The following is a 23,300-nucleotide window of genomic DNA, read 5'->3' on the forward strand; positions in this document are numbered from 1 at the left end:
TTATTTCTGCTAGCAGGTTCAGTTGTAGGGTTCTAGTTTGTGGTGTGGGTCGTGCCCTTTGTCATCCCCGTGTTGCTTTGCTGTTGTTCGGGGTGTCTTTGTGTTTTCTTGTCTGTGTGTACGTTTTTTCAGTGTTTCTTTATTTTTAGTCATTTGTGGTCTTGTGTTGGTCAATCTTTGTTTGGCCACATCAAGATTGTGTCTGTAACTGCTTTCTTTTTAATAAAAAACGTGCTCAGTCACGGTCGCGAAAAGAAAAAAGACTTCACAGTAATATGTGATATGTACACACCAATCTATATATCTTATATAAAGAGAACCCGCTATCTGTCATTTATTGTATTTCTCTTGACATGCAACCTGTCCACATCATCTTCATGTCATCGGATCCGATAAGCGCACCAGCGGTCAGTGCACCGAATCAGTAAGCCGCGGGTTCCTCGCCCCGCACCCGCGTCGCCCCTCCTCGCATACCCGCTCGATGCCTGCGACGCCGCCCCTCGCGCCTCCGTGGATCTCGTGCGTACCTCGCACCTGGGTTGCCCGGTGCAGAGCAGCGCGCCCACCCCTCCGGCAACACCCGCACCTGCGCGGTGAGCCTCCTGGATCCCGCATTCCCGCCCCACGCCCAGCAGCCTGGATGCCCCCTCCACCCCGACGCTTGGCCAGGAGCCGACCATCTGGATGCTCGAGCTGGTTGCCTGGATGATCCCCCTCGACGCTTGGCCTGGATTGAATCGACCAGCCGAAGCAGCCGAGCCGTCGACTCCCACACGCCAGTGCAGCACCCCCGGAGGTCAGTGCAGTAGAAGAGGAAACTGCCCCCCACTATCGCATTTAAGAGGCAAGAGCCACCACTGTAGACTGAATTATTGCAGAGATTACTACTGCGTCTATGCATTTAAGAGGAAATAAAGAAGGCACGTTCATGAGAATATACATCCTTTGGTTCACATAACGTCACAGCGAAGTCAACATTGTCCAGCCAGAATAGGTAAAACAAATACCTTTACTTCAAAGATGTCCTCCTTCCTGTTCTTGCGAATCAAAAACTTCTATTACTTCATGATCATCTCTATATATGCAGGGAAAATGCTGAATGTAAGCTAGGACCTCATGTTCTCTTGAATCAGGCTATATAATCATTTGTTTGGTTACTTTAATTCCGGTTGTTTCGTTACTTCAGTTCCAGGTACGCCTCATCTCCATTGATCTGTCTTTACTGCTTGCTTTCCTTTTGTTTTGATTGATGCTAACATGCTTCAAGACTTTGATAAACATTAGAAAACGAATTTCCGTCGTCCATCCGTACTAGGTTGCACATTTAGTATTTCATCTTATTTAATGTTGTCCCTTTAGGCTTAGCCATGTACGTGTATGAATCTTTGAATATTTTTGCCTACTACTTAAAACCATCAACAATCGCTTCTTAAACTGCAACCAAAACCAGAATGATAAGCTATTCTATAATCCAATATCATGATTAGAGTTTATTTTATTTTCACCTAATAAACCATTGCTACTTCTAATTTTACTTGAAATCCTGCAGCAACGCGCGGGGTACCAATTAGTATTTACTATGCATGTGCTTGATTTTGGCTGACTGTATCAATTCATGACTAAAAGTTGATTTCATTCAGAACTCTAACTGAAGTTACATTTTTTTAATTCGAAAGTGAATTTTCAAAGTGAGAGTTGATTTTTTTGTTCAACGTGTCTTTAACTGGCAGCTTTTACTAACGTAATCACCCAAAAAAAATGTAGGCAGTAGCAGCAAATGTGAAGAACAATTGAACAAATCACAATAAGCTCGGGAAAGCCCAAGTATGTCTTCGTGAGCCCAACTAGGCCCAGTCAGCCCATCGCGCTTGGTCCTAGGGTTTCCTGTCCACAACAAGCGTTCTGTCCCACTCTCCTCTCCCTCTGTTATATATATTCCTTGCCCGCCGCCACCCGTCCTCTTCCCTTCGCTCACCGCTCCACCCCACGCCGCCGCTTCGCCGCCGCAGCCGCCACCGTCGCCATGGGTAAGTCCCCGCCATTAGCGCACCCATCGTAGGAGTTATACTCCCTCGTCTTCCTGCGGATCTGACGCCGCTGCCGTTTTGTGGCGATGAATTGCAGCCCGGATCAAGGTGCACGAGCTCCGGGGGAAGAACAAGGCGGAGTTGCAGGCGCAGCTCAAGGAGTTCAAGTCCGAGCTCTCCCTCCTCCGCGTGGCCAAGGTCACCGGCGGAGCCCCCAACAAGCTCTCCAAGATGTGCGTAGTACCTGCAATCTGCCTTCTCTCTCTACTTGGCTTGCCTGCCATTCTCTGCTCGTGGGATAGCAGTGAATCGAATTGAACCAGGTTCGTTTGGATTTTGCAGCAAGGTGGTGCGCACCTCGATCGCGCGCGTGCTGACGGTGATCTCGCAGAAGCAGAAGGCGGCGCTGCGGGAGGCGTACAAGAAGAAGAAGCTGCTCCCCCTCGACCTCCGCCCCAAGAAGACCCGTGCCATCCGCCGCCGCCTCACCAAGCACCAGGTATACACATACTACGATACCACCATATTGTAACTGCCACTCCTAGGTATTATACGCCTTTGCTCTTCAGTAGTGTTAGTTAGCGTTCTAATTGAATATACTTGAGATGTTTCTGTTAGAAATATCGCCCTAACATCATGACGAGTGAAATGGGAGAAAACCAAACCTCCACTACTCAAATGACTGTTATTTTTCATGAGGCTGTTTCTGATAGTCTTATTTGGAATGCCGGATTTGATTAGCTTGTTTCAATAGGTGATATTGTGAAGTACCATGTCTCAAAAAATTTAAGGAAAAAACGTTCATTGTTTATTTGCTTTCCTGAGCTGGTAACTGGTGTAGTAGTAATGAAGTCTTCATCACAATGCAATGTAAGGCAATGAATTCGGTTTGTTGCTTGGAGTTAGGATCAGAATAATCTATGCGCTCTTTGATGCACACAATCAAGCCGTTATTGACTCAATAGTGCTACTATATTTCGGTGGCAAATGATTGTTTTCCCTTGAATCGTTTGAGATATGGTACTAGGCTTTTGCTTGCTAGAGTGATTACAGTATGATTCAGAGTTGATGCTGGTTTTGCTGTATGCAATTACCTTGTTGATAGCTTGAGTGTCTACAAGTATTAGAATGTGGCATTGAAATGCCAATCTGATTGGTACTGTTATCCATAAAATTTAAAATCATGCATTGCCCCTTATATCTGAAATTGCTTGCCATATTTCTTCGTGTGTTTCCTCTATTGTTGTTTGTTTATTAATTTTAGATGCCTGAAATTCTGTGGTCTTTCCTGCAGCTTTCTCTGAAGACGGAGAGGGAAAAGAAGCGTGAGAAGTACTTCCCCATGAGGAAGTATGCTATCAAGGCCTAGGTCAGAACTGTGAGATGTTTCTAGCATATTGTGGGCTGTTTCTTTGCCTAGGAAGTGTTTTAAGTTTTGGGTTTTATGGACCTTTGCTATGGGTTGAAACTACGGTACAATTCCTCGGTTACCTCAAATACCTAGATGGGTTTAAGGGGCAATTCGTATTGGCAATGAAACCTTGCATGCTTGTTGTGATATGGTCCTTTCTACAGTTGTATCGCCAGACGATGATTTTTGTGTAGGCCTGCTGGATGCATTGTGACAGACTTAGACAAGTTATAGATTCCTTTTAGTTTCAACTTTAGTGATATCTCCATGTAACTTGTCGACAATTCAGTTTACAGATAACTGAAAGCAAACAAACATATACTACAAATGCATGACCCCCGGCCCCACTGATCTTGAAAGGATTTTAGCATAACCCATTCAGGAGAGCTAAGTGACTTGCAAAAGTGAGCTTATCAGCTTACAAACAGGGGTTACAATAGGTTGGCAGAGGTTGAAAAGTAAAATCAACATTTGCAGTAAACTAAAAGTAATCCATTTCACCGAAACATGTAAATTAAAAGAAAGCGAGCAAGAAAGCTTTGCAAATGTCATTCATGATGCACCAACGTATCTGGATTGTTCGACTCCATGTGCAACCAGCCAGCATGACACCGGCGAGAGCGCTGCAGCACCACCCTCCCTGCTCTTCGTGGGCGTTGAATTCCAGCTTGAGCTTGTGGAGGCAGGGCATCGTTGACGGTGCTCTCTCTGTGGGGGCGCCCCCGATCGACAGGTCGAGGTGGACAAGGGCGGGCAGCCCTGCGAGGACGGCGACGCCGTCCCTGGATAGCTCCCCGACGCCGAGCTCCAAGCTGTACACTGGGGAACCACGCCTCCGATGATGTTGTGGGTCGAACCCCCTGATCCTGATCTCCTGCGAATTATTTTCTACCACGGTGAGGAAATTCTCCTCTGCAGAGTACTTACGGATGATGCATAAGATCAAGCATCATGTCGTGCACTCTGCACGACAGAATCTCGCCATTGTAGTCAGTCGTTACTGGTTGAATCATGCTTCTGTTTACCAGCTCCTTGAAACTGCTGTCTGCGACGCCGACGGCCTCCAGAAAACCTTCAGCTACCCATTGCCTCAGGCCAGACCACAGAATCTTCTGGGTGTGCGCCAAGATACAGAAAGCATGTCTTGAGATGAGGAGGAAGGTTTTTGTAGCTAAGGTTTAGAATTTGTCTAATCACCTCCAACCGATCTGTGCCGACATTGGAGCCTATGGAATTCTGCACATACTCCCAATCTTCCTCCACTTTGGTTGCCTGGCTAGCTAAAAGGCTAGAGATAGTCTCCCACGCACTAATTCGCGAGCGAGTTTGATGAATGGGGTTGTGAATCACATTCTCATTCCTCAGGCTTTTGTTTAATTGGTTCAAGGAATGAAATGGATTGATACATCGCCGACTCACACCTCACAAGTCACAATCACATGGTTAGCTTATCAATTAGGAATGGGTTCATCCTATAAAAATTATGGGAGAAACTTATGATGGACCATTCAATTCCAGATGAGAAGATTCCTGAAACCAAACAATTAATTATATAGTTTATGTGTCAAGCAGTGTTGGTAGGAGATCCTCGTCCCCCGCGTCGCCTCCCGCTAGGGCGACTCGGACGGCGCCCCCAAACCCTCACCGCCGCCACCCCCATCCCCCGCCTCTCCTCGCCGTCGCCGGAGGGGGCTGCCGGAAGTCCGCGCAACTCCCTGGGAGGGCGGCGGCGGGGTCTCTCTGTGCCCCGCACGCGTGGTCCAGCGGGGGACCATGCCCGGTGGTGGAGGCGCCCTGGGGTCGCCGGCGCCTGCGTCCCCGCGTTGTGGCGGCCTCTCGGTGGCGGTGCCTGGCGTGCGAGGACGGCGTGGGCGGCGCGCAAGGCGAGCAGAGGTCCTGCGCGGCGAGGGGATCTGCGAAGAAGGAGGGCGCCGGCGCGGGTGGCGGCCGGTGGCCGCAGGGCGCTTGATCCGGCACGCACCTGCCGGATCCGGCTGTCTGCGGCTTGGGCGGCGCGGAGGAGGAGGCGCGGGCTCGGCGTTGGCCGTGCGCGGGCATCGAGGAGGCGTGGGGCTGCGCGCGGGAGAAGCTGCGGTGCTCGGGGCCGGCCGTGACAGGTTCCAGCCCTCCGGCGGCCGGATTCGTGTGGCTGCGGCCTTGGCAACGGAGATGCGCATGGGGGAGGTGCGGCTGGTCGCGGCTCGAGGTGGCACCACGGCGGCGCTGCACCCGGGGAGCTTCCATGGCTGCGGATTCGGAATGCTAGGCTGAGTGCGTGCTGTGGATGGGATTCTCCGGGCGTAAGCCTTGCCGGCATTCCTGCCGGCGGTGATGGCGACGACGTCCGAGGGCGTCGTTCTCCCCATTGGGGGCGTCATCTTGGAGCCCATCCCTGCTACGCGGGTTCTCTGGGTGAAAACCCTGTCTGCCTTGGACGAGCGACGGCGGCGCCTTTGGCGTCGTCACCTCCTTGGAGGTGTCGTTTACTGAGACCCAACTCAACCTGTAGCATTGCCGGTGCCGTCGTTGTTCATGGATGGCTTCCGCCGGTGGCGCGGCATGGTGGTCGGTGCAGGAGTGTGGCTCGATGGGGGTTGCGGAGCCCTCGTGGCGGCGGCCAATATTATGCTGGCTACCAGGGGTCTTCGCATGGGTGTTGGTTTTGGCTGCTTGTAGCGGATCGCAGCGGCGGGCATTGCATGGCAATTGTCAGTTCGGTGCGGGACTGCGTCGGAGGACGGCGCTTGCAGCAACGACACCAAGGGAAGACTAGGTTTGCAGCGGACCGTGGCGGGTTGCTCAGCCTCGCTCGGCGGCTCCGGTGCGGTACACCGTCGGAAGACGGCGCAGACGACAACTTGGCTTGCTGGCATGATGGCAGAGGCTGTGTGCGCTGGTGGGGCAACAAGATGCTATCGTCTGGCAGGCGAGGATCATCTGCTTCTGATGGGAGGCTTGGAAACGGGGCAACACTACTCCTCATCCTGACAGCGACTTAGTATACGGATCTGCGACTAGGAGTACTGAGGCGGGCGTGGCAAGGCCCCTGCGTGAGGTGAGGCGACGAGTGAGATGGAGTCCAACGGCGGATGCGGCGAGGCCCCTGCGCGTTGTGTTTCGCGGTGGCGACTGCGAGGCAGCCTGTGTGGTCTGGATCTGGTGGTTTCACCCAGTCGGATGGTGTGTGGTGTTGCAGTGGCACTACGGCGGTGGGTCTCACATGGCGGTGGCCTCTTCGGTGTGGTGCGGTCTGTTTCTCTTGTTTTTCTTTCAGCGCGGGGGCCGTACCCGATGGCGGCTACTTGAGGTAAAGAAGGTTTGTTAGCCGCGGCGGCTAGACTTTGGTCTGCCTCCGTTGCCCAGTGGAGTGGTCTCGTCCATGTCGTGTCCCAGTCCGACCAGGCAGTGTTGTCTAGTGGAGACAAGTTGTGTGGCTTCCCAATCCGACCAGCCTAAGTTGTTTAACTGGAGTATTCGGCGCGTGTTGATATCCCAATCCAACCCGCCAGTGTTGTTGTTGTGCTTTTTTTCTTTTTCTTGGTTATGACCTCCCAGGGTTATATTATTGTATTTTGCTGCTATATTAATAGAAACGCACTCGTCGAGTGTTGTTGGTTCAAAAAAAAGCAGTTTTGGTAATTTAATAACAGTGTGTGCAGCACGATCTGATTGCATTCTATATGTTGCTTTTCTGAACGCGAACTTAATACGTCTGTTTTAAACTAAGCTAATCCCGTGTGCTATTTGGTCAATGGTCATCTACTGCGCACAATTAAATTAGAAACCCCAGTAATCGTAGGATAAAACCATAGTCCAACAAGAAACTGGACCATATGTAACATGCATGTTATGTGTTAGCGTGATAGTTTGGGCTAGGCCCATTGGGCTTAGGGCGCCGGCCTCATGGCCTGGCTATGTGTATTAGGCAAGGATCACCGTTGATTGGGTGTGTTCTATAAACCCTAGACGATCATTGCCTATATAATGTACTCTGTACTTCCTTCAATCAACCATCCAATTCCTACTTTCATGGTATCAAGAGTCCGAGTTTCTCGGATCCCCCTTCCGCTTCGCTAGCACGCCGGCTCCCTGCCGTACAGTGCTTGCGCGCCGGCTCCCCGCCGTGCCGCGCCCACCCTTTCCCCCGCGCCGCCTCTCAGCCCTGCGCCATGGCTGGTTCCGCGCCGCCGTCCCATCTGCAGCCACCGCCGCCTCCAAGGCCGCTCAGGATGACGAGATCGCCCGTCGCGCGGCGCAGGAGGCCGCTAACGCCTCTGCCCTGGAGGCGTAGCGCCTCGCCAAGGCGCGGTAGGACGACTACGACGCCGCCATGGCGCGTGCTGCCCAGGCCGAGGAGGAGGCCGCGACCGCCGCCGCCGCCCGCAATGCCGCCCTGGCGCGCGCGGCCTGCGAGTGCACTGCCGCCGAGGCCGCTCTCGGCCCTCCGAAGCCTCCTTCCCGCGACAGCGACGGCGCCCCCATCGATCTCCACTCCTCCATGCTCCTTCACGAGGCCACAGCCCTGCTGAATCTGCATGCCCAGGCGATCGCCGTCACCAACATCCGGAGCCTCGTCTCCATCGTGCTCGACGTTGATTCTGGTAACTTCAACAGTTGGCGTGATCAATTCCTGCTCTCCCTCGGCAAGTTCTCCCTCCAGGATCACGTCACCCTCGATGCCCCTGCCGCCATCTCCCCGGACTAGACTCGTGGTCAAGTCCTGGATTCTCGGGACGCTCACCGACGACCTCGCCGAGATCATCTCCTCCCATAGCACGTCTGCCAGGGACGCTTGGCTTGCCGTGGAGTCCTAGTTCCTCGGCAACCGTGAGGCGCACTCCATCTAGTTTGAAACAAAGTTTCGCAACTTTGTTCAAGGCGACCTCTCCATCACCAAGTACTGCCGCCGCCTGAAGAAGATGGCCGACGATCTTGGCGCCCTTGGCGAGCCCATCACTGACAGGACTCTCGTCCTCAACGTGATCCGTGGTCTCAACGAGCGCTTCTCCCACATCGGCACCCTCCTTCGGCATGCCCGCCTCTTCACCAGCTTCCTGGAAGCCCGTGATGACCTCATCCTCGAGGAAATCACCCTGGAGAATCGCCAGTCTTCACCGGCCGCCGCCCTCACCGCCTCCGCCAAGTCTACAGCGCCTCCTCCCCAGCCGCAACCACACTCGGGGGTGAACGTCTCCGGCACTGGCAACAAGACCGCCAACCGCCGCAACAAGCGCTGCGGCGGCGGCGGTGGCGGCAACAGCACCGGCACCGGCGGGCCCAGCGGCGTAGGCGGCTCGGGCCAGCAGGCCCCTGGCGCACAGCAGCAGCAGCCCGACCTCGCGTCTGGTGGCAAGAACACGGGCTGACCCACCTTCTACAACCCGTGGATGGGTACTATCCAGATGTGGCCTGGTCCCCGCCCACCCCTGGCGCCCCTCCCGCAGCCGCGACCGCCTCAGCAGCAGGCATTCGTCGCTCAGCCACAGCTGTCGCCCGTTGCCCCCTAACAACAACAGCGGCAGTAGCAGGCTGCTGCACCTCCTGCGCCCCTCGACGGGACTGGCCAGTGGGCTGCCCCAGGGCTCTACCACCCCATGGCCGGTCTCCCCTCTTGGGACCAGCAGTCACTGGCCTCCGCCTTCAGCATGGCGTCGCTCAATCAGCCCCCCTCCAGCGACTGGTACTTCGACTCAGGTGCTATCTCTCACATGACATCTCTACCTCATATACTTTCGCATGCCTGTTCCCCACGGTATCCAGCTCCTTCGTCCATTGTTGTCGGTAATGGCTCCATTATTCCTGTTACTGCCACTGGTTCCACAGAGCTTTCTCCTCTTTTATGTCTTAATAATGTCCTTATGTCACCACAAATTATTAAGAATCTTATCTCTGTTCGCCAGTTTACTACCGATAACAATTGTTCTGTTGAGTTTGACCCCGCTGGTTGCTCTATGAAGGCCCTTCCGCCACGGACTGAGATCGTCAGGTGCAATAACTCCGGGCCACTGTACCCCCTGCGCCTCCCACAAGCCAGCTCGTTTGTCGCCAAGGCTTCCTCCCTGCTGTGGCATCGGCGTCTTGGCCACCCTGGTCACGACTCACGAGGCACTGTCGAAGCTTGCGTCTAGTGTCTCTTTTCAGCTAGAGGATTGTTCTCAGTTATGTCATGCTTGTCAGTTAGGGCGCCATGTTCGTCTGCCCTTTCATGCATCATCGTCGCGTGCTACTCATCAGTTTGATCTTATTCATTGTGATCTATGAATGTCTCCTGTCATTAGCGTCTTGGGATTTAAAAATTATGTTGTCATACTTGATGATTGCACTCATTATTTATGGACTTTTCCTCTTCGCTTTAAATCTGACACTTTCAGCGCGATCTCCAACTTCCTCGCCTACACCTCCACCCAGTTTGGCGCTAGCGTCAAGGCCGTTCAGTGCGATAATGGCAAAGAGTTTGACAACTCCAGCACTCACACTTTCTTCCTCACTAGGGGCATTCATCTTCGAATGTCTTGTCCCTACACCTCGCCTCAGAATGGTAAAGCTGAACGCATTATTCGCTCCATAAACAATGTCGTTCGCTTCCTGCTATTTCAGGCCTCCATGCCTCCCTCCTACTGGGTCAAGGCACTCTCCACGGCGACCTCCCTCCTTAACATTTTGCCGACCAAAACCCTCGACTTCTCGACGCCGCACCTTGCTCTCCTAGGCAAGCCGCTGGCGTACGATCATCTTCGGGTCTTTGGCTGCAAATGTTACCCTAACCTCTCTGCCACTACTGTCCACAAACTCGCCCCCCGCTCCACTCTTTGTGTCTTCCTTGGCTACTCCGCTCATCAAAAAGGATACCGCTGCATTGATTTCTCCACAAATCGAGTCATCATCTCTAGGCATGTCATCTTCCATGAAACTGCCTTTCCTTTCGCTGAGGGCGATGGTCCCCGCCGGGATGCGGACTTTGAGTTTTTGGATGCTACTGATGTTGTGCCCGTTCCTATTGGATTGATGCACAAAGTTTCTCCTACAGGTCTTTCCGATGCCTCACCTGACTGTCCAGCAGCGACAGCAGCAGGTCCTCCTGCCGCCGCCCCCTATGCCGCGGCACCTTCGGCGTCCCTCTCTGGGTCCCCGGTGCGTGCGCTCTACGTCCCGCCCGCGCGCCGCGCGCCGGGTACCCCAGGCGCGCCCCTGGTGCTTCGGGTGGCCTCGCCACCGCCCACCTCGACGCCTCCTACGCCACGCGCAGCCATTACGACATCCTCCTCCGGGTACCCCAGGCGCGACCTTCCCGGAGTCTCCCGCGCCACACGCGGCCACGTCGACTCCTCCCGTGCCACACGCGGCCACGGCGACCTCCAGTCCACCTGGCTTCCCTACGCACGCGTTCACCAAGGTGTACTCTCGCCGCCCGCGAGATCCTCCTGCTCCTGCTCCTGCTCCTGCTCCTGCTCCAGCCGCCCCACCTCCCTTGCCCAAGGGCGTCGTGGCTGTCATACCAGTGAGCAATGAGCACACCATGGCGACGCGCGCCAAGAGTGGCTACAAGATGCCTACTCGGCCCATTCTCCATGCCGCCGTCCTATCTCCCGTTCCGAAGACCTACCGTGGCGCCATGGCCGATCCCAATTGGCGTGCCGCCATGGTAGAAGAACATGATGCTCTCTTGCAGAATCACACCTGGGATCTTGTGCCTCGTCCTGCTAGGGCCAACATAGTCACTGGGAAGTGGATCTTCAAGCACAAGTTCCAGGCAGATGGGTCACTTGAGCGGTACAAGGCACGTTGGGTACTCCGCGGTTTCTCTCAGCAGCCTGGTGTGGACTTTTTGTAGACCTTCAACCCAGTGGTGAAGCCGGCCACTGTTCGCACGGTGGTTTCCTTGGCTCTCTCCCGTCAGTGGCTTGTTCATCAGCTTGATGTCAAGAACGCCTTCCTGCATGGCACTCTCACTGAGACAGTATACTGTGTGCAGCCTTCTGGTTTTGAGCATCCCACCCGTCCGGACTTTGTCTGTCGCCTCAACAAGTCCTTGTATGGGTTGAAGCAAGCTCCTCGTGCTTGGTACATTCGGTTTGCCACACACCTACTCTCTCTCGGATTTCTAGAAGCCATGTCAGACACCTCGCTCTTTGTCTACCAGCATGTATCCGACACAGCTTACTGCTCTATGTTGATGACATCGTCCTCACTGCTTCCTCTCCAGAGCTTCTTAGGCGGATTATTTCAGCTCTCCAGCAGGAGTTTTCCATGAAGGATCTTGGCGAGTTGCATCACTTCCTGGGTATGCATGTTCAGCGCTGTGGTGATGGTCTTCTCCTCTCTCAGAGACAGTATATGCTGGAGATACTTGATCGTGCTGGGATGGCTGAGTGTAAGCCGTATTCTACTCCAGTTGACACTAATCCCAAGGTGGCTGCAGCTGATGGTCACCGTGTTCGATCCTACAGATTTCCGGAGTCTTGCTGGTGCTCTTCAGTATCTGACATTCACATGGTCGGACATCTCCTATGCTGCGCAGCAGGTTTGTCTTCATATACACGACCCACGGGAACCTCACCTAGCGGCTCTCAAACGGACCCTCCACCTTGGTCTTCTGTTGCGACCGTCTTCTTCGACTGATCTCCAGGTCTACACTGATACTGACTGGGTAGTCTGTCCGGATACGCGCAAGTCCACCTCGGGCTATGCTGTGGTCCTTGGTGACAATCTCGTCTCCTGGTCCTTGAAGCGTCAGAACACCGTGTCCAGATCCAGTGCCGAAGCAGAGTACCGTTCAGTTGCTAATGCTGTTGCAGAGGCGTCTTGGCTGCGCCAGCTTCTTCAGGAGCTTCATGCCCCTCTCCATCGCGCTACACTGGTATATTGTGACAATATCAGTGTTGTCTACACGTCCTCTAACCCAGTCCAGCATTAGCGTACTAAGCATATCGAGATTGATCTTCACTTTGTTCGCGAACAGGACCAAGCATATTGAGATTGATCTTCACTTTGTTCGCGAACGGGTAGCCATCGGCGATCTGAAGGTTCAGCATGTACCGACTTTCTCTCAGTTTGCAGACATCTTCACCAAAGGTCTACCCTCTTTGGTGTTCACGGAGTTTCAGACCAGTCTGAACGTGCTCAGTGGCTGACAATCAGACTGCGGGAGGGGGGTGATTGTTTGGGCTAGGCCCATTGGGCTTAGGGCGCCGGCCTCATGGCCTGGCTGTGTGTATTAGGGTGTGTTCTATAAACCCTAGACGATCCTTGCCTATATAATGTACTCTGTACTTCAATCAATCATCCAATTCCTAAGCCAATTCCTGCTTTCATCATGTTACATATCCAACAAGATTGAGCACTTGGACTGAAGCACCAGTAGACTCAATGTGCAGTCAGCTACAAAGTTAGAACATCCCTCTTGCATGGTCGTCCTTGATCAATTAGTCGAAAAGAGCATTTCCCACGACCATGCTCGATTCAGATCATCCCATGTTACCGTACCGCTCCAGCACCTTGGCCTTGTTCGGCTGGCTGGCTGATTTGGCATGAGAGGAAAACACTGCTTTTGGCTGGCTGGCTGATTTGGCGTGAGAGAAAAATACTGTTGTGGTTGGCTGAATCTCCCAGCCGAACAAGCGCTTGTTTGGTTCCACCTTGTTGCTTGATAAGCTTGCTTGGACAAGGTGCTGGAGCTTCCTCGTTGTTTGGTTCATCCCATGTGAGCCGGACAGAGCGAAACCAGGGCGGATGACAGAGCCTCCAGAGCTTCCTTGGCAGGGCGATAAACAGGAAGCCTCGCCATCTCATACTTCCGAGTCCAGAGAAATTTTCCGAGCCAGCGATCTTTGTTCAGATCCAACCCCGTTCTTGCACAGATTCAAATTTGACCGATCTCTTCTGGGCATGAATTAGGAGCATGCCAATGTCAGATGGAAACCGACCAAAACGTGGCTGGCAGCAATCGCTCAGAAAGGAATTTAAATATATGCCTGCAAATCTCTTACATTTCTATCTCCGTACTGTCCCACTCTCCATATAAACTAGATACTAGAAAAATTGCAGCACAAAACAAATCGCCCTTTTAAAAGAGAACACATCAACACTGTTGATTAGTCTTCTTTTAACAAATATAATAGGGCGCGGGGGGATTGAAGCCGAGCGAGAGTTTGCCAACGCCTTACATTACCATCCCACCATCAATGGTGATGATCTGCACATGGCCCCACACCACAGGGCAAAGGAGTTCAGTAAGACGACTTCAAAATTCAAAGAACCAAGAAAACAAAACATGCACACCAACGGTGACCAGACCTGTCCAGTGATGTAGCTTGCCGCAGGGCTGAGGGCTAAGAATTCCACCAGGCCTGCTACATCCTCCGGCGTCCCGTATCGCCCTGAGGGTATATAACGAGACAATATGTCAATAACTTCCAATATTCTCAAAAACTTCAATCCAAATGATCCACATTTAAATTAGGCACTCAAGAATAATAGATCAGCTGATGCCGATACCAAAGTAGCTGCATACCTAAGGGGATAGTTGACAGAATTTTCTTCTCAATCTCTTCTCCAAGTTCAGCAGTCATATCCGATGCAATTAATCCAGGAGCAATAACATTTGCCTGAACAGAAATATCCAGAAATATATCAGCAACTGGAAAACTCGATAAAAGCTTTGAGTTGATAAATCAAATGATGTGCTCACAATAATATTTCTGCTTGCATATTCCCTAGCAACTGTCTTTGTGAACCCAATAACTCCAGCCTTAGCAGCAGCATAATTAGCTTGTCCAGCATTACCAGTTAGACCAACAATTGATGCTATGTTGATAATTCTTCCCTGCATTGCGATGTGAAAATCAGAAGCTGGTATAAGTAAAATATATGCATTAACAACAGAAAGCAGATTTAGCATATCAATCTAATGAAGAAAAACATTCAATACCTTCTTTTTCTTCATCATTACTTTCGTTGCAGCCTGCAAATAATAGTTGAAGTAAGACGGACAAATTAAATTGTGGCAGCAAATTGAGGAGAGAAGGGAGGGTAAGTACCTGCGTGCATAGGAAAACGCCAGTAAGATTCAGATCAATTACGTCTTGCCACTGTGATTTCTTCATTCTCATCAACAATGTGTCCCGTGTGATTCCTGGAATAAATTTTACATTCAAATTGTTGGAAGTGAATCAAATTGGTACTGTTACAGAAGGTAAAATGCATCTGTGAGTACCTGCATTATTTACAAGTACATCAATTGTTCCCCATGTGTCAACTGCCTGGAAGATCGGTTAGAATTGAAAAGGAGAACTGAAGTAAACATTAGCAAATCAGTTACTCGAAAGTCAACTCAACTTACTGTTTTTATCATAGATTCAACGTCAGCTTCTTTGGAAACATCTCCTCCAAAGGTGATGGCCTGGCCTCCAGATGCTTCAATCTGCAAAACAGAGGAATATCAATCTGCATGCAGAATAAAACAAGACATGAACAGAAAAGGAAACATCTGGGCCCTCTTAAACACCATGGTGTTTTCTGTTTGAACTGTATATTTCTTGACAGAACTTAAAAACCCAACTGATACCAAACCACAGTGAATTAATTTTACTATCTCTTGTCAAAACTTAAGATACTTGGGTATAATCTACAGTGGAAAATTTACCCATTTCATACATTCGTTCTCCATACAAGCAGTGTTCCCCTAGGCACCTAGCACTAATCCGATGGCAGACCAGCACCTAGCAAGGTCGACATGACATTACACAGGGCTAGGCGATTGCCAAGGGTACATTGACTACAATAAACAACTTACAAACTACACGAATTGTATGTATTTCGGAACCCTAGCCTTAGAGGTGGAATGTTAGAGGAATGGATGTTTTGTCATAAGGACTGAATAATGGTTGCCCAGATAAGATACAATTGCTTATATGACATTGTCATCAGTGGCACAGCTTGAGCAAATTGTAAGAGGGGGCGGTCTCAGTGTGCATAGGGCAATGAGGGGTGGCCATGTGATAGGCCAACTAACAAATTAGCTGAATCTTGCAAATTTGCTGAGGACCGACCTTCCATCCCTGATTGCCATCTTAAACGTGTATACATTTGGACATGGATGACCCTAAATATAACTTGTAGAACAGCAGTAGGCTTGTGCAAAAAATACACAATGTTTAGTGGTATGCAACATGTATGTTAGTGGGCTATTGCTCGTTAACTCATCTATAGATGTGTTACAAATAACTTAACGCAAAGGAATAGAGAAGAAATGTCTATTAGTTCATGTGCCACATTAAATTTGATAATACTATATTCAACACTCATATATCAGATAAATTCATTTCATTTCATGATGGAAAACTATTAATGATTTGCTCAGATAAAAATACAAGAGATACTTCAGGATGAATCAGTAAAACTTTAACCAAAATCCACCAACCTTGAGTGGGTCGAAAGAAACTTAGCAAGAAATGTGATTTATGAATCACAACATACGGTTAATTTAGATGGTAGCCTGACAAAACTCAACTTAAGCATAACATCAGGTTATCACTCTTTCAATTTGTTTTCTCCATTTTATTCTTATCTTACAGGCATTACCTGAGGAGCAAAAAAAAAAAAAAAACTGTGTACGAGGCCACTTGCCATTCAAGCTTACCTCCTTGGAGACTTCTTCAGCCTCCTTTGAAGATCGGGCATAATTCACCAAGACCTGCAGTGTTTAACCTTTTTTATTAATAATATATAATGTATTTAACTGATAATCATGCAGCGTGCCAGCGTGCCCTAGCAGTGGAAAATTGGCAATTGTGGGAACCAGATGAGCTTAGTCTAGTTACATAAAAATTATTAAGACATGCCGTATAGATTTGATAGAATTTCTAGAGATGTATGAGCAGATTACTAAACTGCTAACCTTCAGTCATGGAGTCAGAAGCAAGTTGGAAACATCAAATCCCAGCTTGCTTTAGCCCGACATATTCTACATCACCTAGAGATGGCTAAAGACCACCATGCTCTGTCAAGTGATGAAAATTGGCTAAGATGTAAACTGAAACAGCATTGTCTATTCCTAGCCTCACTAGAAAGAACGATTGCTCATCTCCGTTCCCGGGTTCATTATGTTAAAGAAAGGGATGCGAATACCTCCTTCCACAAGCAAGCTGGGTTTCAGAAAAGAAAAAACTTCATTGCCAAGCTAGTAGATGGAGATCGGGTGGTCAACAAACAGGAGGATAAACATCAAGTTCTGTTCAACCACTTTGAAGGAGTGCTGGGACAGGCAAGAAACAGGTCGGGTACTTTTGAACTGACAACTTTTCATCGAGCTGGGATTGACCTATCTGATCTCGACATTTTTTGGAATAGGAAAATCTGGGCAACCATCCAAACATTACCAGCTGATCGGGCACCGGGTCCCGATGGTTTACTGGCCGTTTTTACAAATCCTGCTGGCCAATAATCAAATGTGATTTCTTAACAGCCATAATCTTTCTTCAGCAAGGGAGATGCAAGGAGATTGGAACTTCTGAACTCAACTTATCTGATCCTATTTCCCAAGAAAGTGGAAGCCTTGGAAGCAAAAGATTTTCGCCCCATTAGCCTCGTCCACAGTTTTGCAAAGCTGGTAACCAAAATAATGGCGAATCAATTAGCTCCTCTGCTGGACAGATTGGTTGCCACCAACCAAAGTGCTTTTACCAGGGGTCGATGTATTCATGACAACTTCATGTTGGTACAGCAAACAATCAAGGTACTTCACCATCGAAAATTTGCAAGTTTATTTTTGAAGCTTGATATTTCTAAGGCCTTTGATTCAGTAGCATGGGCTTTCCTACTTGAAATTCTGGAACACTTGGGCTTTGGTGCTGTTTGGAGAACTCTTACTTCTAACCTTCTTAAGTCAGCCTCTACTGAAGTTCTTCTCAATAGGGAGCCGGGAGAAATCGTCTCACACCAGCGTGGACTTCGTCAGGGGGACCCTCTTTCCCCCATGTTGTTCATTCTGGTCATGGACGTTCTAAATAGCTTATTCCTCAAAAGAGGAAGGCCTCCTTCCTTTGCATTCCACTGGTCAACGGTAATCTCTTTATGCGGATGATGTTGCTCTCTTTATCTGCCCTGAAGAAACCGTACTGCAGCTCATAAGAAATCTTTTGCATGCTTTCGGTGATGTTTCAGGGAGTCAGGGTTGAAGACCAATCTCCAAAATAGCTGTATCATTCCTATCCATTGTGAAGGTGAAATTGTGGAGACCTAAACTGACGTGGGATGAGTCGGTTAAGAGAGACCTTAAGGATTGGAATATCTCTAAAGAGATAGCTTTGGATAGGAGCGCTTGGAGACTAGCTATCAATGTGCCTGAACCTTGAACTTATTTCTTTCGGGTTTCATCTCTAGCCTACCCCAACTTGCTTGGGAAAAAAGGCTATGTTGTTGTTGTTGTTGTTGTACCCATTTCTGATAAGAAACTGAGATGTGACCTGCTTTCTTGGATTGAAAAGGTTGCAAATAAACTGCCAGGGTGGAAGGCTTCCATGATGACACTAGCTGGTCGTGCGGTGCTGGTACGCTTCATACTCACTGCCATTCCTATTTACCTACTGCTGGCTATCAAAGTACCTAAGTGGTTCATATGTACAATCGACAAAATCAGGAGGGGTTTCTTGTGGAAAGGAAGGAAGGATATTAATGGAGGTAGTTGTTTAGTGGCTTGGGAGAAGGTCATGACACCAATTGATCTTGGTGGGCTTGGCATACACAATCTCGAAATTATGGGATGGGCACTCCAAATGCGCTGGTTCTGGATTGAGAAGACCAAACCGGATCGGCCGTGGGCTGGTTTAGTGGTGCCTTTACACCCTAATATGGCGGCCATGTTTGCAATTTCAGTAATCACCAATGTGGGTAATGGTCTGAACACCCTCTTCTGCACTGATGGATGGCTTCATGGTCGCTGTTTAGAGGATCTTGCTCCAAATGTTTTCAGCTGTGTACCTCTGAAAATAAGGAGAACAAGAGCAGTTTTGAGGCTATGCAGGATAATACTTGGGTGAGAGACATCAGAAGTGCTTTAGGATGACGAGGTCTGGTTCAGTATCTTGATTTATGGGACAGCTTGGCTACCATTGAACTCAACGGTACAGATGATACTAATCTCTGGAAATTTGAAGCTTCAGGTACATACTCCACTAGATCAGCTCACAGGAATTCCTTTGCTGGTTCTATCACCTTCGAACCTTGGAAACAACTTTGGAAATCTTGGGCACCCAGCAAATGCAAAACATTTTGTGGTTGGCAATTAGGAATCGCTGCTGGACTGCAGATCGACTACAAAAAAAGAGGCTTCCCATATCTGGAGCGTTGTCCACTTTGCGACCAAGAAGACGACTGTGTTCAGCACATTCTTACCTCTTGTGTGTTCGCGCGACAATTCTGGTTTGCCATCTTGCAACCTCTGAATTTATCCCACCTAACTCCCAGCAACAACATTGCATCCTTCGCTGAGTGGTGGAGAAGATCTTGGAAGAAACTACAGAAGCATCCCAGGAAGGGTTTTAACTCCCTTTGCATTCCAGGAGCTTGAATTTTGTGGAAACACAGGAATTCATGTGTCTTCGAGGGATTGGCCCCGAATCTGCAGTGAGCTCTTCAAGCTTTCAACGCTTCTTTGGGGTTTCGCTGGGGCTAAAAGGCTTGCTGCCTTGACCCTGGAAGGTTGGCTGAGCAAGTGTAGATTGCGGTAGGCGCTGTTTGGTAAGGTCCTAGATTCAGTTTCTTTGTAACAGTTTATTAGTTGCTACAGCCCTCCCCCTGGTCCAAAGAGAGGTGCTGGATTGTATTCTGGACTAAACTCTTTTCCTCTTAATATAAAGATACGCAGCTCTCCTGCGTGTTCAAGAAAAGAAAAAAAACTGCTAACCTTGCAGCCTGCTTCTCCAAGAGTTAATGCAATGGCTTTTCCAATTCCCCTGGAAGCACCAGTAACAACAACTACTGGAGCTTCCAACTTAGTAGCATTTTGTACAACAGCTTGCTCAACAGCCACAACATGAGTTCGTACACCTGTAAATACCATTTACTTGGTAAAAACAAAAAAAGGTAACAATAATTTTCTTGATTTACAAAAGGAGTTGAAATGGTGTCAAAATCGAACTACAGTTTTCTTTATACCATAACAACACCAGAGTGGGACATCACATACGCCAAATTCACTTAAGGGTCTGTTTAGATGAAACGCAAAAACTTTTTGCGTTGGAATCTTGCTAATTTGAAGTACTAAATGAAGTCTATTTACAAAACTTTTTGCACAGATGGGTTGTAAATCACGAGACGAATCTAATGATGCTAATTAATCCATGATTAATCAATAATAAGCGGATGGTTACTGTTGCACCATTGTTGCAAAACATGGATTAAGTAGGCTCATTAGATTCGTCTCGCGATTTACAGCCCATCTATGCAAAAAGTTTTGTAAATAGACTTCATTTAGTACTCCATGCATGTGTCGAAACATTCGATGTGACGGCTTTTTTGCGTTTACGGGGTTTATGGGGTGGGAACTAAACAGGGCCTAAGTACACCAAATCTGTGGAACTCGAAGTAGCCACAAATTGAAGATATTACCATATACGAACCCTGAGGCATGAACAGCTTTATGCAGCAAATTTACTTAAAGAAAGGAACTTTTAGTCAGAAAAGAGGACTTATTGAGAAAAAATGATGCTCAATTTCAAGTTCAAATCCAGCAGTCCAGCCTACGCAAGGAGAGACCTGGGAACAAGGCCTCATGGATAGACCTACTGTTAAGCAGCTCAAATACCGAGCTCGGGAGCAATAAAGGGCGTACCCAGTGCCGTAGGCTTCCCGCACTGTGCGGGGTCTGGGGAAGGGTTGTTTTTAAGCCCCAAGCCTTACCCACACAAATGTGCAGAGACTAGGGCTCGAACCCGGGACCTTCCGGTTACAGACGATAGGCTCTACCGCTGCACCAGGCCCGCCCTTCGAGCTCGGGAGCAATGAATAGAAAATTTACTGCCAAGGCCCCTATCCTTACCAAACCGGGGATTAAGCAGCACAAATATTAGAGGTTTGTTTCTCGAGCACTTGAAAAATTGACAAAGATAGATGGTACATAAAAACACAACTTTGCACGCAGCGTCATATATATTCGTCAATTCAATTGCCTAGGAAGCACGGATTCCCACTAAAGAGTTCAAATATGCATCAATCGCCCACCCAAATTTCCAACACAGCACGGCAGCACCTAAAGTGAACTGGATCGCTACCATTCCGATATTAATTGGCCGCAACCTTCTTAACGAGAAGGTAATAAAACCCCAGCAAATCGAACTGTGGAAACATGTTTACTAGCACCAAGCCACATAGCACAGATGCGGTCAGCACGCCGTACCGGAGAGCGCGACGGCGCGGGTGCCGGAGCCCGAGCGGAGCGCGGGGGCAGCGAAGCTGACGAGGCCCCGGCGCGCCGGCGACGCGGAGAGGGCCGCCGGTGAGGCGAGCGCGGCGGCGGCGGCGGCGGCCATGAGGGATCGGAGTCGGGGGGAGGAGAGCGTGCGGATGGGGAGGAGGGGCGCCAGCGAGATTAACGTTTATAGAGGATGGCGTTGGGGTTTGGCAGGTATGGCGTGACTGCGTGCGGTTTGCTTTGGAAGCTCCGATGGCGACGGGGGCGGATACATGGGCTTCGGCCGGAGGCAACGAGGAATCGACGATGGATGGGAGGATCATGCGAAGATGAGATTGATTGCCTACGAGGGGCCTCTTTGGCACGGCTCCGCACGGAGTTCCGTGCCACAGTAACCGTTACGGTACCGCACTATGGTGACGGAAAAAGGGCTATGCTCCACGCTACAAGGCGCTACAGGGTAGGAGGCAGAGCCGGAGGGAGCCCTGACAGAGTCGAGATGGAGAAAATTCTTATTTGCATAAGGCAGTTTTATTATATTATAATACTATCATTAAATTTAGAGTATAGTTTAAGGCTATTACGACTTATTTTGAAGGCAAAATTTGCCATGAGCATCATTAAAAGTTGGCATTTACCATAAACCATAAAAAATTGAAGCCTTTGTAATAGTTTACTGTAGTGTTGACGCGAGATGATCACACATGCCTAGGAGCCCTGTACGCCAAGCCCGGACTGCACTGATTAGAATCAAGGCGTGACAGTCAATTTGACCTGTAAATTAACAATGAAACAGGAAATCGTCAAATTCAAGAGTGTATCGACTAGATTTCCGAATCACTCTTACGTGCTGGCCTTGCCGATACAGAAGGCGACAAAAGATCGTATAAGATGAGCGTGTAATAAAAGCGATCTATTACGGATCGGCAATGAGCTGCCGATGCCGATGAGCAACGAGACGGGTAGATTTGAAGCCGACATGTGCCAGGTAACAATGTACAAACACACGAATGTATGGATCTGGACAAAGCTAAGCTTATGATTCAATCTAATCGGCTTTATAAGGTTTATCGTGATAAACAAATAGCTTACAGCCGATTAAACAGATCACTAAGCCGGATAGTTTGTAAATTAATCTAAATGAGAAAACAGCGATGCGCCCAGAGATCAAAGCTTAGATAAATTCGGTAAATTTTGAATACATCTGAACGAAGCGACAGCGATGCGCCCGGAAGATAAAGCCCAGATTTACTCGGTAAACGAAGACTCACCAGCAAACCAAGTCGCTCGAATGTGAGACATCCTTGATCAGCTTGAAAGAACTCGCCGAAAAGAAAAAAGGATGGCGAAGCCGCCGACGAGAAAGTAAATTGCAAGTAGAGTAAAATTTGTTTGTTTGGATGTGTATCAATCTTTAACAATGGTCGGGGGTTCATATTTATACACCACGCTAACATAATCCTAGCCGATTACGGCAAAGCACGACTCTATTCTAAGGAATAAAAACTACTTCTAAAAATAAGATAACTCTTGCCAAACCGAAGCCAAAATATTTGGTTAATTTCCTCTCCTTCGGTCAGCAAGATCTTTGACCGTGGCACACGATCACCCTTCCAGATCCACTGATCGTACAACGCAGAACTTTTTCTCCTCCACAACACGCCTCCTTGACATGTGCAAAAATCTGGTGTCAACACATGCCCCCCAATTTCGGAGTAAAAAACGTTCTTTTTACTTTGAAATTAAACCTTGTCATGATTGCGCTGCCGAACGGTCTTTTCACTTACTGCCGCATCGCTTCCTGTGCGGGTGGCGAGTTAAAATCTCTTCTTTGCCCTCAACTCTTCACCTTCTTGTCCGCACAACAGGAATCTGCCGATTCACCTTCCGTCTTTTTACCCATATCTCCTCCGATTAGACTCAGGATTAAAGACTCCATCGGTGCACGCAAGCGATTCATCTCCTTAATCTTGGGCTATAAATCGCCCCATTGGCACTGTAGTCTCTTCATCGACCAGAGCTCTCTTTGCCTTCTTCTTCTTCAAGCTCCAAAAAACCCTAGCCTCCTCTCTTTCTTCAGAACAGATGGCCAGCAACAAGCACGCCGGTGAGGGTCCCTCTGATGCTCCTTCGCCGCTCCGCCCCCATCTGGGGTAAGACGCCGTTCTTTTCCACCAATGTTGCATTCCAGGTTTGCCCTTCATCTTTTATTCTTCTCTGCAGTTATGCTGCCATGGAGCTCCCCCAAAACTTCCGGGCCCTGGATGAGGGTACTCAGGATTACATCCGCAACCTCCTCTGCTAGCTCAACGAGGCCCGCCGCGACCTCGACCGGGCACAAATGGATCAGGTCGTCGTCCGCGGCCAGCTCACCAACGCCAACACCAGGGCTGCCAGTAAGACTACCAGCCACGTCTTCTTCGGTGATCTTCTTCAAGTTTTTGTTCTAATCTGT

General features: G+C 49.3%; 3 protein-coding genes and 1 long non-coding RNA gene across 4 annotated transcripts; 3 read left to right on the forward strand and 1 right to left on the reverse strand.

Moving 5' to 3' along the window:
- The first annotated feature begins 571 nt into the window (after positions 1-571).
- On the forward strand, positions 572-1,516 carry LOC120655791. The gene is made up of 2 exons (XR_005667735.1): positions 572-994; positions 1,088-1,516. It is a non-coding gene; the product is annotated as an uncharacterized LOC120655791 (long non-coding RNA).
- Positions 1,517-1,866: 350 nt separating this feature from the next.
- On the forward strand, positions 1,867-3,694 carry LOC120655790 (60S ribosomal protein L35-2). The gene is made up of 4 exons (XM_039933757.1): positions 1,867-2,027; positions 2,125-2,260; positions 2,370-2,526; positions 3,322-3,694. The coding sequence occupies exons 1-4, from the start codon at positions 2,024-2,026 to the stop codon at positions 3,394-3,396; spliced, it is 372 nt and encodes a 123-aa protein (XP_039789691.1). The 5' UTR covers positions 1,867-2,023; the 3' UTR covers positions 3,397-3,694.
- A 4,663-nt stretch (positions 3,695-8,357) lies between these two features.
- LOC120653514 lies at positions 8,358-8,804 on the forward strand. Its single transcript, XM_039931242.1, has one exon. The coding sequence runs from the start codon at positions 8,358-8,360 to the stop codon at positions 8,802-8,804; it is 447 nt and encodes a 148-aa protein (XP_039787176.1).
- Positions 8,805-13,381: 4,577 nt separating this feature from the next.
- Positions 13,382-21,169, reverse strand: LOC120655792 (3-oxoacyl-[acyl-carrier-protein] reductase 4-like). The gene is made up of 11 exons (XM_039933758.1): positions 20,831-21,169; positions 19,340-19,482; positions 16,076-16,129; positions 14,777-14,857; positions 14,651-14,696; positions 14,475-14,569; positions 14,366-14,398; positions 14,126-14,260; positions 13,949-14,042; positions 13,732-13,814; positions 13,382-13,630 (listed from the first exon to the last, which is right to left on the reverse strand). The coding sequence occupies exons 1-11, from the start codon at positions 20,961-20,963 to the stop codon at positions 13,598-13,600; spliced, it is 930 nt and encodes a 309-aa protein (XP_039789692.1). The 5' UTR covers positions 20,964-21,169; the 3' UTR covers positions 13,382-13,597.
- Between the last annotated feature and the right edge of the window lie 2,131 nt (positions 21,170-23,300).

Source organism: Panicum virgatum, chromosome 1N, assembly GCF_016808335.1.
Source record: "Panicum virgatum strain AP13 chromosome 1N, P.virgatum_v5, whole genome shotgun sequence".
In the NCBI taxonomy this organism is placed as follows: Eukaryota; Viridiplantae; Streptophyta; class Magnoliopsida; order Poales; family Poaceae; genus Panicum; species Panicum virgatum.